The 25,894-nt window shown below is 34.8% G+C and overlaps 1 protein-coding gene and 1 long non-coding RNA gene across 2 annotated transcripts in view; one reads left to right on the top strand and one right to left on the bottom strand.

The window, feature by feature from the left end:
• Window positions 1-217: 217 nt before the first annotated feature.
• LOC100373614 (sperm-associated antigen 16 protein-like) overlaps window positions 218-25,894 on the bottom strand; it is a 39,816-nt gene continuing 14,139 nt past the window's right edge. Inside the window, exons 6-14 of the mRNA XM_085495326.1 lie at window positions 24,364-24,481; window positions 23,552-23,749; window positions 13,431-13,564; window positions 12,999-13,142; window positions 11,268-11,368; window positions 9,929-10,013; window positions 9,437-9,563; window positions 8,915-9,172; window positions 218-845 (exon numbers count right to left, since the gene is read on the bottom strand). Coding sequence (XP_085351452.1) covers window positions 735-845; window positions 8,915-9,172; window positions 9,437-9,563; window positions 9,929-10,013; window positions 11,268-11,368; window positions 12,999-13,142; window positions 13,431-13,564; window positions 23,552-23,749; window positions 24,364-24,481 — 1,276 coding nt within the window. The 3' untranslated portion in view covers window positions 218-734. The remainder of the gene's footprint in view (window positions 846-8,914; window positions 9,173-9,436; window positions 9,564-9,928; window positions 10,014-11,267; window positions 11,369-12,998; window positions 13,143-13,430; window positions 13,565-23,551; window positions 23,750-24,363; window positions 24,482-25,894) is intronic.
• Window positions 18,865-19,423, top strand: LOC146729848 (uncharacterized). The gene is made up of 2 exons (XR_014928096.1): window positions 18,865-18,901; window positions 19,180-19,423. It is a non-coding gene; the product is annotated as an uncharacterized LOC146729848 (long non-coding RNA).

Here is a 25,894-nt window from a genome sequence, read left to right as displayed (position 1 = left end):
TATTCAATATCTTTGGGTTAGACTGAGACTGCATATAGACAGATACCTTTATGTGACTATTACAGTTAGAGTCTTTGCAATAAGATGACTTCCAAAACATTCAAATTTTATTTAGAAATTGAGTAAATAAAATATTCTGTTCTCAAATTGTGTTGTCTCACTTACTTTACACACACACTTTTAAACTAGTAATGTACACACACGCTGATCTGACATGTTAATTTAAAGGATATTTATAACAGCAAATAATACAATATTTACAAATATTAAACCTAAATATGTAGTAATCAATATACATAGAAAACATTGCATACAATTTATAAATTGAAATCACACAGAAATATACTATGTTGTAGAATTTTGTGAAGATGCATAACTTTTATTGTCTGTCTCAAATGCATTCTAATTGGAAGATATGTGTTCAGTGAAGCATGTAACAAATCAATGCAACAAACAGTATTACAACTCTAATATAGACAGGTGTGCCCTCCTATAAGGAAATACACCTTTTTATGTGGCACAAATGCCCATAGTTGAGCAGACACCCGTATTACTTGGCAACAATTAAATTTAAGATTGCTGCAAAGTGTTTTTAAACCATGTATTTTGATATAACCGGCAACTTGACTTACTTGATTACAGAATTGAGACATAAAAGTTTAGCTACAAAAATTTATATAAATACAAAATTGACATGACCATTTTTTGGTGTAGTGGATCAATTCAAATTTCTTTTAGGACCAGATTCGGACAGTGCAGTCAGAGCCACCAGACACCAAGAATTCACCGGTCTTATCGAACACCACAGTCTGAGTGGCATCTTCATGTCCAATTAAACTGGTAATCTGAAATAAAAACAAAAGTCAACAAGAGTTACAACAGTGGTAATTACTAGATTCATGTTAAGGGATCTCGACATGTGTCGAAATTTTTAATCCTTTGTGTTTGCAGAGGGATTACAGCAGTTGCGTTCACGTTATTCGGGACCCATTTAGGACCAACATGGCTTGTGCCGAAATCACGCCCTCATTCCTCTATCTGTTATTTGACCCAAACATGGAAAACAATATGCATATGATGATAATAATAATTGCTATACTAAAAATATATCCATCTGTTATCATAATGGTATTTATTACGAGTCATCATACACATGAAATTTTTTATTCGATGAAGCATTGCAAGAAAATAGCGGTTGCAGGAGCACATAAATATGCGCCGCTGACGACTGTTTGCATTCATTTCATGCATTACTACAGCATCCGACCATATAATAGTATATATGCATTTCCTGTCATCGTCATTTCATAGTAGTATGATTCGGCATATGTTCTCTTAAAGTTACCACCGATGGTGTGATTTCGGCTCGTGCCAAGCGTTCAGGCAGCAAATTGAGTTTTGGTCTCAAGCATTTATCGGGACCGAGATTGAGTTTTTTTCTGCACGCGTGGACTTGGTCCCGACGGTTCACACACAAGTTTCGGTACGTGCCGACTCGACCCCGAGTCTCGGTACGTGCCAAGGTCTTTAACGTGAACACCACTAATGTAACAAAAATGAACTTCTCACAACAATAAAGTGTATTTTGAAGAACAGTCAATCCTATGGCAGTGTAGAATAAAGTGTTCACCATGGCACTGTATACTATCAATATGTATTAGTGATGTTGTAAAAAAAACCCAGCAACATGAACCAGGCCTTGCCTAATGACAGTAAGACTAGTGATTAGAGTTAAAATTTATGTGTATGTATTATACATGGAAAACAAATGGGAAAACTTATCCCCAAAAAATCCAACAAAATGCAAGTACTGCTGCAGTCTCGCATGTCAGAACACAGTTGTGCGTGTTTAGTGCATGGTAAATTGTAAATTTGTGTTACTAGTATTTAGCCAAATATCACCCCCTCATAAAAATGGTTTGATCTTACCAGTCTTAATCAGGTAGCAATCTCAAGTTAGCTGTCAATACATTTCCAAACTGACACTCCTGAGTGCATTTTTTTTTTCTCAAATTTGTTTTGTTTATTAAAATTATTGAGCAAAAACAGTTTGTGAATATATTTGATGATAATTAATAATAATTAATATGTGAGATCTAAATATTTTTTGATTTGAAGGTTGTGTACATGCAATCAGCATTTGTGGTAATAATATATGTCTATATACTAGACATTAGGGTTCACGTATTGTAATATAAGAGACATAAAGTCATTAGTGTCTATACTGTGATTATCAATGTTATGTACAATTCACAATGGGAATAGACACACATATAATGTACCGTATCTTAAATTGCAAGCATTACAAAAATAGTGAATCTGATATCTTCACTAGATGCTTACAACTGTCATGTACAATACATACCACAATCTGTGTATCAAAGCTATCAATTAATCAAAAAATATTAAAACATACAGCAGGCTGGTAATAAGTAAGATACTTGACCCTAATTGATATTCACTGGGGCACTGTGTGCATGGCTCAATCTAATCAAGCACACTGTAGAGCTAATCCAGTGTGACAGTGCTTCCATTTACAAACCCGGTATTGATTTCATGCAGTATTTAGCATGGTAATTTTCAGTCTTCATAAGAATACATTACATGCAGTTATTTAAATTAACAACCTGGACTGGAATGTGACGCTTATTTGATTCAAGAGTCTCTGTTATTATGCTTTCTGTGTAGTGTTTGCTCTGCTCTTTGACATGCCCTTGTACGTTCAGAACCTACACATGTCACATACAATATAATTACACTAAAGTATGTCACAGACATTACCAATTTAATACCTAGGGAATGCAATTTAATCTTAAATATAAATTAGAAGATTGTTAAGATTGCTAAAATTGCACACTTGGCTAGATGAATATTTATAGAATTTTTCTCTGACAGTTACAGGATATCAGTATTTATATAATTTAGTTCAGAGACCTCACTGGGCATGCTCTTGTCAAACAATACACTCACTGACAAGTAATGTATAAAAGGCAGCTGTGTTTCAATGATAACATAATATTTTCAATTTTATCCTGACAATATTTTGTGATAAAGTATCATTACAGAGCGTCAAATCCAGAAATCTCAATTTGTATAATTGTCTACCCTAGTATGTAACACCTAACCCATGTAATATAACTGTTCCACAGATACTGCAACGATTAGGATTTTACAAACCTATCTTTTTTCAATTCAGCCTCTAACTCTATTTTAAGTCATGTTTTATTAATATTTTGAACGTAACTTTTAAATTTAGATTTGATATTAGAATTGTTCCATCTTTATTTCTGAGATTATTCTTAACCATCTATATTTTGTGGCATTGGGATATAAAGGCTATAATAGCAACACATATAGACAATTTGTAATATAAAATATTAATTATTAATATATATATACACTGCAAGAGTAAGGACGAGTACCATTTCTCCAATAGAATAACAAATAAATCAAATATTGCATTTATTATGCACAGGATTATTCAAATATAGCTGAATGTCATTTACATATGCACATGACACACTACAAAATAGTTTGGTATTTGTATACATGCATACTCTTCTATTTTTCCAAATATATTCCACTAATTAAAACCAGTGCAAAATACAAATTTGTACATAGCATGCAACTAAACCTAATTCACGTTTCCAGCTCAGTGAACAAATATTAGTGCCAGAATTCAACTAAATTAGATATTAATCTGACGTCAACGCAAAGGTAAAATTTCAGGAAAGCCAGCATGCCTATGAAGTGAAATTTATTCTACTGTTAACAAAATGATTTTCCTCTGACTCATCTGGAGCTCAATATTTCTTTTATTATGGCTACATTGTGATGAGACCTATGGAGTATATTATCACTTTCTACTTAGGCTAATTACAGAATGTGACCTTGACTATAGAAATAACATCAGTACAATTTTCAATCAATTCTGTATATTGTACACATACAAATAATTTCAATTGATCTGTCAAAACAAACTGTTATTTATAAACGAGAAAGCCTTTAATTTAGTATCATGAATTTTAAGGCACATGAAAATTTCAGGAATGCAATACTGTATAGTACAGCTGCTTATTATTTTGACATAATAGACAAGTCAAACCAGAACAATTATTTGTGCATTATATACAATGAATACTCAAATCAGTGACATATATTGATCTAAAGTGTAGACTCATGTCAACTGCAGCAGTTTTTACCTCCATTATTTAGACAATATGAAGGCAAACCCAAGACCCCTCAACTCCATCTCCATTATTGACACATTCTGCAGACAAACCTAAGACCCCTCAACTCCATCTCCATTATTGCACAAACTGCAGGCAAACCCAAGACCCCTCAATTCCATCTCCATTATTGACACAATCTGCAGGCAAACCCAAGACCCCTCAACTCCATCTCCATTATTGCACAAACTGCAGGCAAACCCAAGACCCCTAAACTCCATCTCCATTTTTGCACAAACTGCAGGTAAACCCAAGATCCTCAACTCCATCTCCATTATTGACACAATCTGCAGGCAAACCCAAGACCCCTCAACTCCATCTCCATTATTGCACAAACTGCAGGCAAACCCAAGACCCCTCAACTCCATCTCCATTATTGCACAAACTGCAGGTAAACCCAAGACCCCTCAACTCCATCTCCATTATTGCACAAACTGCAGGCAAATCCAAGACCCCTCAACTCCATCTCCATTATTGCACAAACTGCAGGCAAACCCAAGACCCCTCAACTCCATCTCCATTATTGCACAAACTGCAGGCAAACCCAAGACCCCTCAACTCCATCTCCATTATTGCACAAACTGCAGGCAAACCCAAGACCCCTCAACTCCATCTCCATTATTGCACAAACTGGAGGCAAACCCAAGACCCCTCAACTCCATCTCCATTATTGACACAATCTGCAGGCAAACCTAAGACCCCTCAACTCCATCTCCATTATTGGCACAATCTGCAGGCAAACCCAAAACCCCTCAACTCCATCTCCATTATTGACACAATCTGCATGCAAACCTAAGACCCCTCAACTCCATCTTTGACACAATCTGCAGGCAAACCTAAGACCCCTCAACTCCATCTCCATTATTGACACAATCTGCAGGCAAACCTATGAACACTCAACTCTTTCTCTACACTATACTAGCTTATCATTAGAAAATTATTCATCATTGTTATGTTATTTGATTACTATAGCTTGACACCATATCTAGGTGTAGCAGCGCAAGTCGATTAAGACTGGGACTGTTTTTCATGCAGAGCTGCAATCTCCACACAACAAGATCTTGACATCAGAAATCTAATAATGTGCATACTAATAATTTCTTCCTATCTGTGTGTACAACACTAGCCATTAGACACATCCTAGAAATTCAATGAATTATTTTACACTTCACCAGCCTGAGGCTAACTGAGGTGAAAACAAATTGGACCAATTTTTAAATGCTGTGTCAAATATTCATTAAATGTATTTGATGACATGTACGCACTTCTAAACATATGACATTTAAAATATGGCTTGTTTATGCAAGCATGGGTTAATTACTTCCACATACTCTTTTTGTACAGATTATGAATTAGTCATAATCTACCCCTGGTATGCAGATTTTTAAATAAGAAAAAGTGCTCAAAACCATGACCACAAGAATGATTCTTTTAATAGATGTAGGTCATAGGCACAAAGGAAGTGATGACAACTTCTTTTGCACTGAAGTAGAAGCTGGCCATGTTCTCTGTCAAAGTTGGGTGCATTGGGCTAGACTTCTGGGTAAGACTTCTTTCTTAACCAAACTTTATCGCCAACAGGGTTGTGTAATTGGCAATAAATCTAGTGGTACATTTACACTACTGAAAGTGTGTGAATTCTGCTGGGGTCTACAGTCGGAAAATGGGGAAGGGATTATTGTATTTATTGAAACAGTCCCTGAGCCACATCATATCCACTTTGTCTTGTTTAGAAAAATATCAAGCTTGTACTATAGTATATAGCTAGTAATATCATAAATAGTTCTCATGATATCTCAAAGTTTTGTTATGATATCTATATGGTGAATAAATCCACCGTAAAATGGGAAATAGTAATATTTACAAATGGGAATTAATCAATTTTTTTTTTAAAGGAAATATTGCTTTGATATGGATTTCTATGGAAATTGCTCAGAAACTGCTACATTTTGCATACTTTTAGAAAGTTAATCTTCAAAGAAATATAATTATAACAGACAATAATTGCAACTTAGCATTAAACATACTAAAAATTTCCATTAATTTTTGTGATAATTTTATTAATGAAAAGGGTAATCCTTCTTCTGTCATAACCATACAGGAATAAGAGTATGCTTTGTGCTTTTAAGTACATAGCACAATAATTAATAGAATACAATTAAGATATTAAGATGATGTCTGGATGCAACTGCTGCTTTTATACTATATGTCCTTAAAGATAATAATCTAATTGTACAAAAAAGATAATATTCAAAATAAAATCAAAGCACAGTTGAGATTATGCCAAGATTATGAAGATAAAGACCAGGAAACAGCTAGCATCTCTAAAGAATTTAATCTGAATACATATAGTGGGTTAACAATCACATCCAATTGAACAGAGCTATTTTTGTACTATAATCATATTTATAATATCCTTCCTGTACATATGATGTATTATGACTTATTTATGCTATACATTCAGACATTTCCAAGGATTTAAAAGGCTAAACACTTTATTTTCACAGACTACCTTGAAACAGTCAAAAAAATTATCTATTACACTCATTATTATTATTTTATTATTATCAGTTTTCTTTATTGGTTTACAAGCAGGAGACAGAAACAACAAATTTGTTTCAATGAAAAAGATTCATTTGAAATTATGTGAATGTGTGCTGTATCAAATCTAGTCTGTGTGCCAATACATGTCTAAATGGAGCAAAAATGAATGGAAATATTATATAGATTGATATTATATCCAAGTTTGAAAGCTATTTTTGATCAGAAATTGTTGCAACCATGCACAAAAAGAAACCTCATGACCAGGAACACATTATTGCATTTCTCTGAACCAATGATACATACACTGGCAGGAGAATTAATGTGTTATCAAACAAGTCCTGATGTACATTAAAAAAAGGACCGTTATCACAAAGTTGCATGCAACAACATCTATTTAACACAAACATTTCTGTTGTTCAATCTGCATATTAGTTACAAGAGAAATTAATGGATTTAACACTTTTATCCCACTTCAAGAGGAAAGGCTGCTAACTCTGAATAGCACTGGTAACACCACTAATCAAATGTGATTCTTACTACAGTTTCATCTGTATGTTATCACAGTGAACATTTTAAATCGATATCAGTATTGAATTGAATTTGTGTACAACACAAAGATAGCTATTGTACAGACAAGCACACACTGGATGAAGACATAGCTCAAAGGCATGTCTAGTAATATTCTATACCAGTGAAAGACTTTCCTATTAAAGAATTAATAACAAAAGTCTATTGAGAATGATTAGTTTTCCCAATGCTATCACAGACAAGATACTGATGCAAAAACCACTGAGGAGATTATTAGATATTCTCATTTACCTAGAAGCTACATGTAGCAAAATCATAAATGACTTAAAATGTCATAGTCCCATTCTTAAATAACTAAATAAAAACAGGCAAAAAAAAGCGTCTTTCATATAGAACTTGCCAGTCAACATGTAGAACTGGTTATAAACGCAGTACATTTAAATATTAGAGGAGAAACCTACATGGACATTAAATCTTATCGCAAGAATTATTCACACTTTTGTATTTTGTCTTTACCAAAATCAGAGAAAGTGTATCTGCATAAGTACCCGGACACTGCACATCTGAGAAATGTTTGATGACAAGTAGAAACAAATATGCATATAAAAATCATTATGTCTTTTCTTTTTTAAAAAATTTGTAAAAGTATATCTGGAAAACTGGTAAAAAATTGAAAAGCAACAAATCCAGTCAGCCATTTATAATGAAATTGCATAACAGAATGATATGCTTCAGCAACCCGCCATGTAAATACTAAGTTTTGAATGAAATCAGCCAGGCATGGCTGTTGTGGTTGATGACATGTTAACATTTTTGGTATTACCTTGTATTTGGGACAAACAAAAATCCCCAAATTGATGACAGGATATTTTTGGCAGTATCAAATTAGTTTTAAAAAATGTGAAATAGCTTATATAATTCAGTTGATTCACTGAATCCTCAAAATGTTTGCATAACAAAATATACTTTTGTAGAATATAAAAGAATATTGTTCATTGTTAACTGATATCATAATGATCATGTTTGAACACTAGAAAGCATGTACAAGAAAATAAAAAGCACAGAACAGACACCAGGTTTCAGCATGTATGTGCAATACATTTGTGAAATCAGTTTTGATTGTACTGCCAAAAACAAATATAATGGTAATTTGCATAAAAACTGAGAAATAAATTTGGAACAAGTGCTGTCAACATCTTGGACATTTTTAAATATTTTACAACAATTTCTTTGTTAACTTTGATTCAAATGAACATAATTTCCATTGGCTACATGTCTTGATCAATTTTTTTGAATAAAACATGAAACAAAATTATGTTTTCATTTTGTGAAAGGTTGCAAAAGTTGACTTCAAAATTTAAAGGGTTAAATAGACATTTTTAAGATGGTGACCATTAGTAGCAGAATTGCTTAATCATGTGTAAACACACTAGAATCATTATTCAAACTGTTGTGACCATGTCTTTAATGGATTTTATGTTCCCACACAAATCATTTATAAACAGACTGCTTGTTTGCCATATGCAGCAGAATGATTTTAATTTATGCAGGGTGTTAGTATTTATAATGCGGGGGTGGCTATGTGTGTAAACTGAGGGACAACTTCAACATACCTGCCCAGATGCTACTTCATACATCTTAATGCTACCATCGTTACTTGCAATTGATAGAACCGAACCAGCTGGATCAAATGCCACTCGATTTGTTGGATGTGGTCCCATGTCAATGTTAGCCATGGGTGCAACAGTACGGATGTCCCATAATTTCACATTACCATAGGAGTCACATGATGCCACGGTATCCCCACGCAGGTTGAAAGTGGAATGATTCACTGAGTGGATGTGTCCATAAAATGTTTGAGCACATAAACCCTACAGATAAAATAAGATAATTAACATAATTTGAAAATGACCTACATTATGCCAGCAGCTGGCTTTGTTCTCAATATAATCCCAGTATAGTGAGCGCCCTCTAGTCGCAATATAGTTTTCAATACAGTTTCTATGAACTATAGAGGGCGATGTTGATAAAAAATGTGCTGCAAAATTTATATCGAAAGAGTTTACCTAACACCTATCTAAAATATTCAACACCTATACTGTGAACAATTACAACAATAAAGTGAATATACTCACAGTTCTGGCATCCCATAATGAGATAGTCTTGTCAGCAGAGCATGTCAACAATGTATTGGAATATGGTAAAAACATTATACTATTAACTGAATCAGCATGGCCACGTAGAGTGTAACGACACCGCAAACTGTGAAAAATAAATAAAATTATATATAATACTATGAGTCAAACCAACATGATCTAGTTAAATAAAGAATTTATCAGTTACTGTATTTGTATATATTCATACTGTATTGTATATTAAAAACACATCTCTATTACAACAGTGCACATGAACCAAAATGTGTATTTATTGTTGTACACTGGATCATTAAATTCAATCTGTAAAATTAAGATTACAAACGTAAAATACATTGTTTATTTAAACAAAATCAGAAAATGTTGTATTAATGAGAAATACCTTTGGATTTAAAAAATGATCTTGAATAAACTTAAATGATAAATGATTTGTTGTGCTACACCCAAACTGGCAACAATGTGCAATGCACTTACCTGTTAAGATCCCATACTTTAGATGTATTATCCATAGAACATGAAGCTATGAAATCACCACATTGATGAAATGAACAGCCCCATACTGTAAACAATTACAAATAACAATAATTTGTTTACTTTCATTGCACTTTTCACAATATCGATTGATCAAGATTGCATGACAACAAAATATAAAATATTTAGCAATAAACAAAACAAAAAATAAACATTATTTATATTCTCATACAATCATGGATTAAATGAAAAAAAAAATGTTTTCAGTAGTGCCATAAAATTGATGCGTTTTATGTGAATTGGAAGTGCATTTCAAAGGCTTGGTCGACAAACAAATACTCTAACCCCAACATGTTACCAATCTAGATCTGTATACCTCAAGTAAACACATAGAAATGAGACTAAGACTAGCAATTGGTGGAATGTATGGTTTCACCATCTCTGCAATATACATCTGTGATGGTCACACACTTTCTTGAAAACTATCAACACAAATTTTAGATTTAATCCTGTATTTGACAGAAAGCGAAAGAAGGCTAATAAGATGAGGAGTGATGTGAACGTATTATTTTAGTGATATGAACATATCTTTTTCTCCTCAAAATTAGTATTGTCGCTACATTTTTGACACTCTAAGACATATGCAACCCAGAAATACCATCTAGGTGCAATAAACCATTGCAGTAATCAAGTCTAGAACAGATACATAAATGAATAACAATTTTGGAGATTTGAGATATACAAATATGAAATATAAATAATATGTTAACAAGTGGTACATCTACCATACGTCTAGTACCAAAAATAATAAAATTTACCCTTTCATAAAAAGCTATATATGCACTTGTTTGATTATTTAAATTTCCTCATATTTGGGGTTATCGGTAACTACATCATCAACATTGGCGCATTTCAGATTATTGATGTTGCATTCAAACAATTTTTTTATGCCATTTAGGGCTGTTATGTTTTGTTAAAGTATCACGACAAGCCGAAAAAAATGTATAATAAAAAGATTATCACAAGAATATGCACTCAAGCAGTACACGATAACATTAACTACAGCTATGTGATGGTAAATATGATCACTGGACTACTTCGTGCATACTTTGTGGTACACATGTCCACAAAATTGAACACATTTTACACTTCATCTTCAGAACACCACTCCCTAATAAGATCACATTAACAGCATACCGGTAGTTCCTGCATGGATAATTTGTGGATTTCTCATAATAACCTCATCCACCACTGTTATTTCAGAAAAATAACATAATTTGTGGATTTTTCATAATAACCTCATCCACCACTGTTATTTCAAAAAAATAATATGAATAATTACCTGCATGGGTGTGATCAGTAAAAGTTTGGACACACTCAGCTTTGGAGAAATCCCATATCTTAACTGTTCTGTCACCACTAGCAGTTGCTAACTGTGCACCACTGTCAAAACAAACATATGTATACATCATAAATATAGCAAAACAACAAGTGTGTATTGCGGAAAGGTGAAACATTTAAATATTATTAAAATAAATAATTCATATTCTGGTGGTGTTTGGATTTCATGTGAACAAATAGTGTTTTATATGCATACACACAAAATGGTCACTCATATCAAACATAACAATGATAAACAGCTCACATGTAGTTTATAAATCTGAATGATATTAAAATGAACCTCATACTATGTGATTGAGTTACCATAGACTCAAAAAATAGACATAGACAAAAAACCCACTGAATTTCCTAAATTTGAAAATCACATTTTCGCTGTAATGCAATATTAAAACATCATCCACGTTTTGCTAAAATTACATTTTTTTTGAACTGGAATTCCAACATACCAGAATATAAAAGAGTTAAATTAAAATAGGTTCAACAAGCTCAGCTGGGTGTTTTCTGGTTTGTGTTAGTACGATGAATGTGATAATTAAGATCAGAAAACAATAAAAAGAAAATCTTTTCAGACCTATATACATCATAAAGATATTTTTACTAATTCATCTTGTGATTTTGAGAATATTTTGACAAAAAAATCTCAATTTACTACATTTACTAACAGTCAGACAGAGCATAACTCACTCAAGGTTGACATTGAAAGCATACTTGGATGTGTGATTTCATGTACTGGTAATCATTAGGCTATTAGCCAGGAATTTGCAACTGCCAGCCCAAAACAATTCAACTTCATGAAAATGTAGATGGTTTTGGATATATTTTGGTAAAATTATCAAAGAACAATAGGAAAAAACAGAAAAATGAGAAAAAGTTGTCAGTCCAAAATCAAAGTTGCCAGTCTGTTTGGTGGGTGGACTGGTGGCTGGCTAACACCCTGGTACTGTGGAATACTTTATTTTCGCTGGAATTAATTTTCGCTGAAAAAGCTTTTTGGGCATTTTGTATGGAATTTATTTTCAGTGATTTTTGATGAGTTTAATGTGAAATATAGGCAAAAAAGTATATTCGCTAGATTTTATTTTCACGGAATCATCCCTTCAGTGAAAATAGCGAAAATAAATTCCAAGCGAAAATAAAGTATTCTACAGTAATCATTGACAATGAGTTACAATACACCTTCTCTGAAAACAGCGCCCTCTAGTGACTAGCTGTTTTCATGATGTAAGTTGTTGAAATGTACATGGTTTTCATCTGTAGTTATCAATGACAAAATAATATTTTGGAGTAATCTACTATATACTATGTAAACAAACTTTCCAAAGATTTTGTTTTCACTAATCTACACCATTTTTAGGTGAAAAAGCATTTTTTTCAATAAATCGTTGTACCAGGCAACATTTTCGGACATAAAAGTTACTGCTTGTTCTTGTGCATGTGTAGTCTTTTAAACCTATTAAATACAGCATCTTTAGAAGACAGGGTAGACTGTAAACTGATTTACACTGCTGGGTAAACATTCAGCTTGAAGAATAACCCCAGAACTTAAATTCCCTGATGTAGGGTGAACATGTTAACCACAATATCATCACCCAGGTTTCTCATGTCATGTTGACTTTAGGACAGGTAAAAGATTCAGATAGATTCCACTGAATCAGAGGTTAGATGAGCTTACCTAGGATGGAAATCACAGTCTGACACCCAGTCAGTGTGTCCTTCACCAGTCATAATGATATCACCATTTGGTACAGCCCACATCTTCCAGATGTGATCATCACTGACTGTTGCTAAGATCTGTTTACGTGGATGGAGTGCAATACTGGAAATGAAAACCAAAAACAAAACAAAATTGTTATAGTTATGCCTATTAATAATTAATTTTATTTTTATTCTCTTATGTTGAAATTGTACCATATTTCAAATGGAATGATCGCTTGTCTCATTCTTCCCGTCATCTACAATTTAAACTAGTTGAGAAAACTCCAGGTCGATTTAAGACACCAATCTGATGATGCAATACATTGAAATTTGCTGAGAAATCTTAACAATATTAAGAAATCATAACAAACATGCTAATGCTAATACAATGTAAGTAGTCAATACATACTTGCTGACAGCCAATGTGTGTGCCTGAATTGTATTACTCAGTCTAAAACCACCAGTTCTTGTCAGATGTCCTGATGGTCCTTTCACCAACAATAACTGTGGATTCACTCTGGTATCTGTTGGGAACTCACAATCCTAATAACACAAAACAATGATTTCAGTATTACAGCATACATTAGTCCTATTTTCCACATTATAGAACCATAGTCTAGTAAAACAGACCATGTTTATAATGTAGCAGCTCACTGCTCTAAAAACTGACATCATCCTCTTTTAATTATTTTTTTTCCTGCCAAAATTTGCCAGACATTGTCTGTAACTAATGCTATTGTTGAAATTTTGGACAAAAAAGTTAGATTTGTAGGTTTTGGTCATCATTAAACAATACTTTGTGACCACAACTTCATGGTACCTCACAGTGAAAACATGTATTTATTAGCAGCTTTATACCTATAATCTATTCAATTAATTATTGTGGATAATAATCATACATTATATTCATAATATATTCATATATGATTGAAATATTATAAACAGCGTCCGGATTACTTTCGGAAATTCCGTCGCGTTTCGGAAAGTTTTAATTTTCAAAACTTTTGAATATTTATTTGTGCTTTTAGGTTAGTGAGAAGGTTATAATAATTCTTCATTTCACTTTAACACTGTTTTTACACCCCTCAGACCCCTTTAAAAAGTCACTTCTGGCCATTATAATGGCCACTATTTTCTTAATGGCCAGAGTATTGACCAGAATTTTTTAAGTGACCAAAATATTTACCAGTGTTTTTAAAATGGTGGTTTTAATGACCCATGTTTTTTATACTGGTCAGAATAATTACAATTGCTTTTTGAATGATGGAGTTGATGAACATTTTTTTTTTATGGGCAGTATAATGGTCATTTTATTTTTCATTACATACATAAAATGACCAGTATTTTTGTTCATGTCTCTAAATATAATGGCCCAGAAAAGAGCCTCAATATACGTGTGGGAATTTATTTTTCCCAAGTTTCACTGGCACTTCCAAGTACACTTAAATGAAATTTCGCGAATATTGCCTCGATCCCCAGTGAAATTTCATAGTAACGCTGATGCCAGTGACTGCTGGTGGACTGCATAACCTGCGGAGTATTTAGATGGTGTTGAATCATAGGACGATTGCAGTACTGCAACTGGCACATCAAGGTATGAATTTGTAATTATTTTACCATTTGACAATGACTTCAATACAATATTAGATACTTTTGTTGTTGTTTATGTAGCAGGATAGTCTTTTGGGGCTTTCGTTTTTGTTCAGTCATGGCACACTGTGTAAGTAATGCTTCATTATTATTCATAATTGTCAAACAACAAGCTCAAGTAGGTGTTAATGAGGATTAGCTCCTATGTTTGTTAATACAAGAAAAGTATAAACAAAGGTTATTTCGAGCTCCTGAAATCTGCAAAAAACATCAACGTAAATTTGTTTCCATTCATGGCAATGTTTTCAAATTATTTTAATAAAATAATTTAACTGACTGCAAAATGTTTGTTTTTTTAAATTTTTGAAGACTATGTATATTGTTTTTTTTTTCTCTTCAGACAATACCAGCAATAGTGTACTGTACACTGGGAAATCTAATTTAGTAATCATGTATTAACTATACATGTATATATTATGCCCATAACATCAAATACCATACAGAATCCCTTTTTCCTGTAAACTAGTATAGATGATATATGCCTACAGTGTGCAACAGTTCATTTTTCTTTGCGCACAAAAGAAAAAAGTAAAACTCATACTCAAAATAACTTTTAATTTAGCATGGATTTAAACTAAATTTCAATTAAATCTAATATTCTTTGCTCATCTTTGATTTGATTTGAATGAGTTGTAGAGATCAATATAAAGGGGAAGTGAACCTTAATGTATGCATCTAAGGTAGGAATAAACAGAAGACACTTATTCGTAGATTCACGTAGAGCTCTTTAGCAAAGGCTAAGAGGTCCAATACGTTACCCTGTGCTAAAAAAATGTGCATGAATACAGGCTAAGAAATACTAGGTACAGAGTAAATCTGGTTGGTCCAAAGCCTTAGCACAGGCAAAACAAAACATGCATGAACGCTTAGCTCGGCTAAAAAAAACATTGTATTTAATGTTCATTTAGTAGATTTACTACTATATTCATAACTTTTTATTTTGGTGTGCCATTTCCTGCATGACAATCAACGCTAACACATATAAGTTGTGTTCACGTTACACGAAGTACGGGCTAAGATTTAAGCTGATTTAGGCTTATCTAGCATATTTGCATTTCGGCTAGACCCAATTGCGTCCACGCAAAGGGAGGGCCAGTCGTTAGCACGGGCTAAAGGGGTGCCATTAGTCGGTGACCTTTGGTAAGCTGCTATTTACGAACGAAAAATGAATGACACGCGCGAGGTTCTATTTCTGCTGCTGGCATGTTTCGTTCTAATTTTGAAGCGACGTGCACAGGAACGCGAGAGAAGACGGACCACTTATTTGGATGCACATAAACAGTATACAACGGGCGTAACAGAATACAGCGTTTTATTAATGCATGTCGTAGACAGCGAACCAAATTTATTTTGTCTACAATTGGAGCTGCTGTACGCTCTACTACAGTGACCCGATTAGTGTGGAAGTGAGCGCGGAGTTATGACTGGTGGAATAGTGTCGTTATACGAACATGGGACAATTTTCACACCCAAAGGTCGCCGCAGAGGGCGCTTAGCCCTGGGCTAAGCGTTCGCGCATACTTCGTTAGCCCGTGCTAAGGTCTAGACCGCGTCTTAAATTCGGATCAGATTTAACCCGTACTTAGCATTCCTTAGCCCGTGCTAAGCGTTCACGCACGTTTTCTTAGCACGGGCTAAGGAATTTGACCTCTTAGCCCGTGCTAAGGAGCTGTGCGTGAACGCAACTATAGAGAGATTGACTCAAGAAAAAATGTACCGACGATGAGATACTGTGCTACTTCCTGTTATTCTGCAATTTGCACTTTCTGAATTTGCTTTGGTATTGTTTTATAACTGTAGAAGTAACCTTCCTACTTACTCTTACTGAGCACTCATAGTTAAAATTTCTGAAGATTTTGCCTATTCTTAATAAGTTTGGGCGTTCCTTACCCCGTGCTAACCATTGTTTCCTTCTGTGCATGAACTCAAACATATGAGATTAGCTTAAATCTTAGCCCGTACTTTGTGTAGCATGAACACTACTATTGAAGATACAGGGGGCAAATGGGCGAGACTTAAACAAAATATAATGAAGGTGTAATATGCAGTCAGTGAATGTCCTAGGCATTTCTGGGTCAGCCAAATTGATCATGGGTACTCTTGCTCAACTTGGACAAAAAATATTTAGTCTATATAACGGTACTTAAATCATAGACCTTAGAGAACAGGGACATGCTACTGTGGCTACCCCTTTCATGTAACCTTAGTTATAATCCCCCTACCCAAATTAACACCTTAGAGAAACTGATAATAAATCTATGTCAACACCACTGTTACATCTTCTCCTGTTTCATAAGCCAAACATGGCTGCCAGGGTGTAGCTACACAAAATGAGACAATTTTGTGGTTGGAATATAATCAGAAAAATTAAATTTGATCAAAACTTGAATAGACAAGTCCATTCTATTGATGCGAGTGAAACTAAAAATTAACAATTTTTATTCCACTATGAAATCAGGAAAGGGAAACAAAAATGGTAAGTTTTCTCTGCAAGGAAACAAAACTGCCTAAAAGTAAACAATGACCTGTGGAAATTTGTGTCATTATAACAAGTGGATTTTTCATCATATTTAGAACAGATATAGCATAGTGCACTTGTTATACACTGACTAATGGGAATACTAGTAAAAACTGTTTCAGATGTATAAATCTTCTAGGTACATGTATATGTATTAATGAGATTATACACGAGGTTATAACCCACATTGCACATTGTCTCAGACAGAAGTTGCATGACCCTGTTTTCTAAGGTCATGCTTAAATCATAACCATCTGAATACCATTATTTCACTTTTCAAACTAAACTGTTTTTATATTTTTAATATCATTTTTTTGATTTTGAAAAAAAAATATAGAAACAATATTACACTTAACATAATTACTCTATTAGCAGCACATGCGCTTAGGTAAATTACAGGGATCTTCCATGGTCGAAATAAGTAATATTTTCATGATTTAGTATCCACAAATGTAATTTTAGAGCAAATATGGTATTGTATTGGATCATAATTATAATACAATTATTTATTTTGTGAAAGTACCTGGGGATCGATGAAGTTGTACATTCATGGTGGCATTCCCATTGTGGAGGGACTCTATAATTTTGTATGTACACAACTTCCTACTTTGAAAGACAAAATCATGCAGCTGCATTGTTACATAACATTCTTTTGTCTCTTGTAGGAAGTTAAATCCCCCTATTGTTCTCAGAAATTAGGTTCCCAAGTACAGCAATGTACTGTCCACAGAGGGACTGTGTACTGTTCTAGTCTCTCAAGAGATGAACTGTGTGTATACATGGAAGGTACTAATGGAAGGAGCCACGACGCTATTGTTTTAGCTTTACCCCATGATCGTTTGTCAATGTTTGTTCACAAACATTGTTCTTGTTAGCTTTTAGCACCTTTGTACAATGGGTTATGCTAATCTCGAGCATTCGGTAATATTCGGAGCATGTTCGGAAGCGATAGTCGAACTTCGCATGTACAATATTGAAAATGACGTCTAGTTTGAATGCTGTTGTTTCTGGAGATCTTGGCGAACTTTAATGGAAAATTGTCAGATATAACATTGATTGAAGAATTTTGTATTTGTAATGTAATGAGACTTAATCAAGGATTGCTTGTGACGATTGCATTATGCAATGGTACTATTGTCAGTGCGTGGGTTTCGCGCCCGAAACTGTCGACATTTTTGACCACCGGACATCGGCGAACACCAACAGAAAAGATAGTATCGAAAGAAGAGCATGCCTAGACACTTTCTCTGTGATAATATTGTTTAGGAGTCCTTAGGAATTGTTGTTGTATGCACTCGAAATCTTGTTCTAGTTACAGTTGCTAATATTTAAAACATGGGAAATTTGTGAAGTCAAACGTTCATCAGTTGAATTTCCAGTTGTGAAATACGTATTTTGACCTTTTACACCTAAACAAACCCAGTGCGCATGTGTGATGACCGTAATTTCATAATGCGCATATATTTTATAGTCACATTAAAAAAATGGCGGGGTTGTATCATACTCCGCTAACTCGTTACTTGTGTAAACAATCGCAAACTATCATGGACATCAAAGATGAGCTAGACAATGGCCTTATCAGGATTAATTTGGGTTGAAACAGAAGGAAATAAGCCAGTTAAGAGGCTTAAGTGGCCACTTGATTGGCATCGTGGCTCCTTCCGTTAGTACCTTCCATGGTGTATATATGGCACAACCCCTTAATATATTCGGTTAGGAAACAATTTGATGTTATTCTGTTTTATTTGATATTTATATTTTTTCAATCAGAATGTACCGGGTATCATCTTTTTGGAAGTATATCTGAGTTGCATAGGGGAAAAATTGACATATCACAAGATGTCATTTTATCCACATTGTTATTAGTGAGGACAGAAATATGCCAGAATACACAGACATCACAAATTTTTGTTTCCAAAATTGATTACAAAGTGTCTTAATTAAAAACTGGTCATTGTAAGCTAATAGCAATCTGAATTATTTTTTGCAGATAATGACAATTTAAAAAAAGGAAATACTATATAAATGGAACGTAAGAAGTTGAAGAACCAGAATTTATGGACGTTAAGGGGAAAAAAAAGTTTAACCAGTATTGATGGATGCAATGGTTTAGCATTTGCATGTTTATCAGTTTTACATTTGCACACAGATTTTGAAAGTTCCAAGTGTGTAGAGTTACTGTACGTTCCTTTTTTTATGTTTTCCCTCAAATAAAAGTGACATCTTTCAACTGGTATTTCATGATTTTCAGCTATCTTATATAGTTCTTCTTGCTGACCCCTTTTGTACACACCCACACTCACTCCACAATCTTTCATCTTCTTAATAATAATTAACAGGAAAATATTATTGAAAAAATCCTGTAGAGATCAAAAACATGAACAAATTTGACACGCCTACATCTTTGAGAAAAAATATTTTACACTAGAAAAAGAATAGCACAAAAACAAAGTGGAGAAAAAAACATTTTGCACAGCCCCCTCCTTAAGCTAATCGCCTCTCAAGAAAACTTGATGAATATCTGGAGGAGTATGACATTGCAAACCTAAAATATTATTATCCACTAAAACAGTCTGTATGGCTGTGCACTACATCATGATTTTTCAAAAACAAAACAAAATATTGCTTACATATTCTTGTTTTGTCTAATGTTTTCATTAATTATCCAATTTCTGTACTTTATGTGTTTGTACACTGAGCTGAATAATTAAGATGATGTTTTGAAGCACAGTGATAGAGGGACTGTGTTTGAAGCAATGTTTTAACCCCCCCTCCCCCCATATGACATTTTTACTTTGCAAAGCTGTACCTCCCAGATCTTTAGTTCTTTATGCATAGATGGTCTTTGGTTATAAATTATTTACTTTCCAGTCATTTTTGAAGTGTAAGCCTTTGTCATACTTTCTGCTGTGTTGACTTCCTGTCACTATGCTTTTGTTTCCCTTTGGTTAGCTAAACATATGAACGCTTGTTGAAAATCACACTTGGAAGTCAGAGTTTCTAATGGAATAGCAAGCAATCTAATCTATTCCTGAAATTGTTAAATTATATATAGTGTTATTTGGAAATGTCAAAATAAACTTCTAGGAATCTGTTATTCAGTTCAAAAAATAAACTGGTTTCATGCAGAATCTCAGAGAAACAATTGCATGTACATGCAGGAATGGTCGGATGTTGCAGCAGCAGAAGTTTGGGCCTGGACATTCCAGTCGCATTTTTAAAATGATTTTGTACGTATTCTTAACAAACTGTTACATGAGAGGGGGCAGAGCATGAAATAATATTTTAGTTTTGGAAACTATGCAAAGATGTGTGTTCAGTAATTCAATACCTTTGATGAGCCATTATTAAATCTGCACACTAAGGGTTAGATTTGAATAGATTCCTAGTAAGATTGGTGCATTCTTAATTCAAAAAAACTTAAAAAGTTTTAATACTACTAAATTATACATATGTTTGATATAATTTATTGTAAAACATTAATGTTGTTGTGAAAATAGTTTCATACAAAACTGTGAAAATTTGCCAAAATCCTTATATGTGTTGCCAGTGATATGCTAGTTTCCATTGTTATTTAAATGTACTCATCAGGGAGGTAATCCATTACAAAACATCACTAATCCACAGTAGTCTGGTTTCAGGCTACACCAAGTCATAGTCATAAGAGGGACTTTGACCAAGTACAGGCTAAGATATAAGCTAATCCCAAATGTTTGCATATCAGCTATACCCAATTGTGTTCACTCACAGGAGGGCCCAACAGTTATAGCACAGGCCACAGTAGTGTTGAGGGTCTCTGTACTGGCTAAGAACACCCAAACTTGTTTCCCAAGGGAGGCAGCAATTATGAACAAACAATTAAACAGCAATGGTACAGTTCCATAACTACACTGTTAACCGAAATAAACCAACCACAAATTATCGAAAACAACCACCATATATTTTTCTCCCTTAATATTTTTTTTTTCATTCCTTTTCCATGTTTTATTGATTTATAATGCTTATTTTTTTTTATTAATATCATCACCAGTTTTTTCAATTGTTTTTTTTTAAACCATTGTGGTGCTTCCGATACTAGTTTGCTGATAGTTGTTAGAAGGGAATTTTTGTGATGTTGATTGGTACACTCAAAAGCAATATCACATGTGCAATTTACGTTACACTCCAAAACGGCATGCGTGCGCATGCGAAACACCATATCTTCGACTTCTGGGGAAGTCGTCTACTAGTATCCCACCAGTCATTAATTACTCCGTACACGCTTCCACACTGATTGGGTCGCTGTAGTAGAGCATACAACAACGCCAATTTGGTTCGCTGTCTACGACATGCACTAATAAAACTCTGCATTCTGTAACACCGTTATATACTGTTCCTGTGCATCCAAATAAGTCGGTCTGTCTACGCTCGTGTTCCAGTGCACTTCGCTTCATAAATTAGAATGAAACATGTCAGCAGCAGAAATTTTGCGTTCGTAAACAGCGCCCCTTAGCCCGTGCTAAGGACTGGCCCTCCCAATGCATGGATGCAATTGGGTCTAGTCAAAATGCAAACATCAGCTAAAATCTTAGCCAGTACTTCATGTAGCATGAACACTACTATTGTCCAGCATTATAATACCGTGAACAAACAAACATGCCATTCACTGCCAAGTCAGCTAGCTACACACATGGAGCTCTATGCTAGACCCCCCCCCCCCCCCATATAACTTACTGAACCACCCAACACCGTTTTGTACACATGCAGTAGTCGTGGAATATTTTCACAGATAATTTTCATATCACATTAAACCATTCTTAATAGAGAAAATAGCAAAATATAAAAATAAAGCAGAGCATCATGGGTATTTTTTAGTTGACTGTGTCTTAGCCACTTTAAAATCACCTTCCATCAACCCTTCAACATAAACTTCTACAGTTTATAACACATGTTATGAAAAGTTACTGGTTAAGTATTTCAATTTAAAATGTTATAGTTTGGGTGTATTTGAAGACTAAACTTTAGTTTGTTGTCATTATTAAAATGGGAATTTTGTTTATGTTTGAGCTTAACCCCACTCATAAAGACAGGCTCTTTTTCGGATTAATAACTCGCTGTTTATGTGACTTTTTGGAGTAACTCCCTGTGACTTTTTGGAGTAACCAGCTGTTTATGTGACTTTTTTTGGTGGAAAGTCAGTTGCTGAATATTTTTGGGGTTGCACACTTTTCAAAGATTTAGTAGTGAATGTCTTGTTTGTTTGTTCAAGGTATTAAAATCCTGGATATTGCCTTTATAAGAACAGGATGTAGTACAGAGTCTCATTGTCAGTCCATTTTTATCTCAAGAATAATGTCACAGAATGTGCTTGTATTGATTGTCAAGTTTAGTATAGTTATGAATAAGAATAGTTATGAATATAATAGTTAAATTTTCAAATGGACATCAAGTACAATGGTATTTTGGGTGATTAGCCTGGGCTCAATGTTTGCACACACTTCATTAGCACCCGTGATAAGGGTCTAGACCGAATTTTGAAAACGGGTCATCTTCTATGTTCAATAACCTATTGCATTATACTATATATTATTAAGTCAACAGTATCAAGTGCATGATTTGTTGTGATTTTAAAAACAAATTAACCCAAAACGTCATATTTTTTCAAGATATATAATTCCATATTTCAAATTTTTCAAAATCTTGTATTTTACGTTTACCTACAATTGTACTGGCTTAAAATTAAAGCAAACTGAAGCGAGTGAGGAAAAAGAGGAGAGCTGTCAATCCCCATGTGCCATTACCGGGTATATCTGTGACATGAAAAAAAAAAATGACCATTTTATTCATGTAATGAAAAATAAAATGATCATTATAATACCCATTAAAAAAATAGATTGTCACCCACTCCATCATTAAATAAAAAATTACTATTATTCTGACCAGTGTAAAAATAGTGGTCATTATAACTACCAGTTTGAAAATACTGGCCAATATTTTGACCATTAAAAAATTTCTGGTTGGTATTCTGGCCATTAAAAAAATAGTGGCCATTACAATGGCCAGAAGTGACTTTTCAAAGGGGTCTGAGGGGTGAAAAAAACAGAGTTAAAGTGAAATGAAAAATTATTATAACCTCCTCACTAGCCTAAAAGTATGAATAAATATTCAAAAGTTGTGAAAATTAAATCTTTCCGAAACGCGACGGAATTTCCGAAAGTTATCCGGACGCTGTTTATATCTGCTTTATTTACAGTAATACTTAAATTTATTTTGGTAGGATGCACATTTTTCAACAAGGCTTCTGTGTTACTAGTAACACACTTCCAGTTGAGAAAATTCTGAGAACACATTAAATAAACATCTTTTTTAATAGACCAACTTACATCAGGATGTCTCTTAGAATCCTGTGTTTGGTTTCCAATATCTTTTAGAATATCTTCTTGTATTCTGGCCTCTACCAATGATCTCTGAGAGGGTCCCAGCTCTTGGAACATACATTCTCTCAGTATTCTGGTATCTGGTACTCTGACATCTTTGCCAATATTCTCTAGATTCTTGAGAGTTGACTGAAGACCTGTAACCTGAGATGAAAACACTTCATTCATATTTGGGTTTTATTTTAATATCAGAAAGATTCAAAAAATGTTATGTATAATATAGGAATTAAAGGCAGTACTGTATTAACCAATGAGATGCAGAGATCAATGTGATACTATCGCAGTGAATACTTTTCTGATATTCTTGAATAACTCTTTAAACTCATTCAAACTTTTCAAAACATATTTCTGCTAAATAAAGTATTTTGAACTCCCTGGCCTACAGTGCTTTGTATATACCATGAACATGCATTGTTTATTTTTGCAGATACTAGTGAGGTTGCTTTGCCTACCTTCAGAAAAGCTGCATTTCAACAAACTTGCATGACATTCTATGTGATTTCAGCATTTTCTATATTTTAAAATTGTCTTTAGCCAAGACTGTCCGAGTAAGAAAAAAAAGTACAATTGCCACAAACCAGCCAGCTGGATTGCATTGTTTTACTCATTGTATGTTAAATCTGTGTATTATTATAACCTACAAGACAGCACCTAACATTTAAAAGCAGATACAAGTAAACTGGTTTTCACTTAACTAGTCAGTTTCTAAACTTTTGGATATTTGCCCAACAGCAGAAATTACATTTCTATCTACATACCTGTCCAATAGCTCTGTCTCTTTCCAATTTACTAAGCATCTTTTCTTTCATGGCTACTTCATATTTATGTTTCAACTGCTTCAATGTTGGTTCATATGCTGCATAATGTTTCTTCAATCTATACAGTAGCAATGTAGAAACTAGTGTGAATTAGTAAAATTAGGCGAGGGTTCTCCGAACCCGCCTATTCACATAGTTCATACCCACCATAGACTCCGGTCAGTCAAAATGACTATTTTGAACTGTAGGCATTAATCAGCGATTCTGCCGGTGATGGAGAGATAGAATCCAGGTCAGGGGAAGCCCCATGACTTCAAGATTCTTTTACCCCTTACGTCACGAACCCACGTGACCGAGGCCACCTGGCAGCGCCACAGGTAGCCGTCCTTCACTCTGGTTCCTTTCTCTCCGCCTCGAGGACTTAGACCAACGCGACGGAAAGAGTGGGGAGGTTGGGGGGGGACCCGGAGTCTCTGGTGGGTATGAACTATGTGAATAGGCGGGTTCGAAGAACCCTCGCCTAAATTCACTACGTTCAATTACCCACCATAGACTCCGGTCAGTCAAAATGACTATTTTGAACTGTAGGCAGAGTCAGACACCGATAGGTGGCGGGTTTTTCCGAGCAAACAGAAAAAAAGGAGAATGATGAAAGACTTTTCCCCAGTCCGGGATGAAAACACACCCAAAAACCTAAGTTAAGACCCAAGAAGGGTGGTGTCTTACCTTGCCTGTGCTGTCCCCGAAGCAAGAAGCCAATGCTGCTGTGGTGACAGGGTTCGGTGAGCCCAAGAAAGCTAGACCCAAGCCGAACTCGGGGGTGATAAGCTTGAAGTAGGACCGAAACAGTTCGCATGAGGGCGTAGGTCGACAGAAGCGAAACCTGGGAGCTTCCAGGAAGTGCTAGTGGAACAGACAATCTGCCCGCAAAAATGCAGAGACTGACTTATCGCCTATGCGCAGAGGCCCCTGCAGTCGTTCGGGCTGGGTCAGCAAACAAGGCCTGACCCGCTACGACGGGGCCTAACCTGAAGAGACCCTGCTCAATAGATTGGGTGTCTCCTAGGTAGTAGTTGATGAAGACGTTCTGCGTTCTCCAGAAGCCTGCCCTCAGAATGTGTTTGAGGGGGGCACCTGACGCTAGCGCTAGTGAGTTAGCAATCACACGGACCTCATGTTCTTGTACTTGGTGTCTCTGCAAGATCTGTGTTGAAGAGGATAGTGTATTATAGACCTCCAGTACAGTCGCAGTAATCCACCTGGGGATGGAAGGCGGGGAAACCGGCTTATCCCGCTTGTCAGGGCCGTAACACAAAAACATGTGTTTGGTTCCCCGTCTAGAAAACCTGGTATGGTTCTCGTAGCAACTCAGCACTCGAACCGGGCAGAGAAGCAATTCCTCCTGGTCTTCCGGACTGACAATATTTGCCAGCCGGGGGGGTGACGATCAGTTGAGGATCGTGTCCTGGGATTTGGTTCTAGGCGAGAAACCCAATTCGTGTCTTTAGCACAACTTGATTGTCCATAACGG

Source organism: Saccoglossus kowalevskii, chromosome 21 (genome assembly GCF_978046115.1).
Source record: "Saccoglossus kowalevskii chromosome 21, keSacKowa6.1, whole genome shotgun sequence".
Lineage (NCBI taxonomy): Eukaryota > Metazoa > Hemichordata > Enteropneusta > Harrimaniidae > Saccoglossus > Saccoglossus kowalevskii.
Note: the sequence above shows the minus strand (reverse complement) of the source record. Positions and strands in the feature narration are given on the sequence as shown.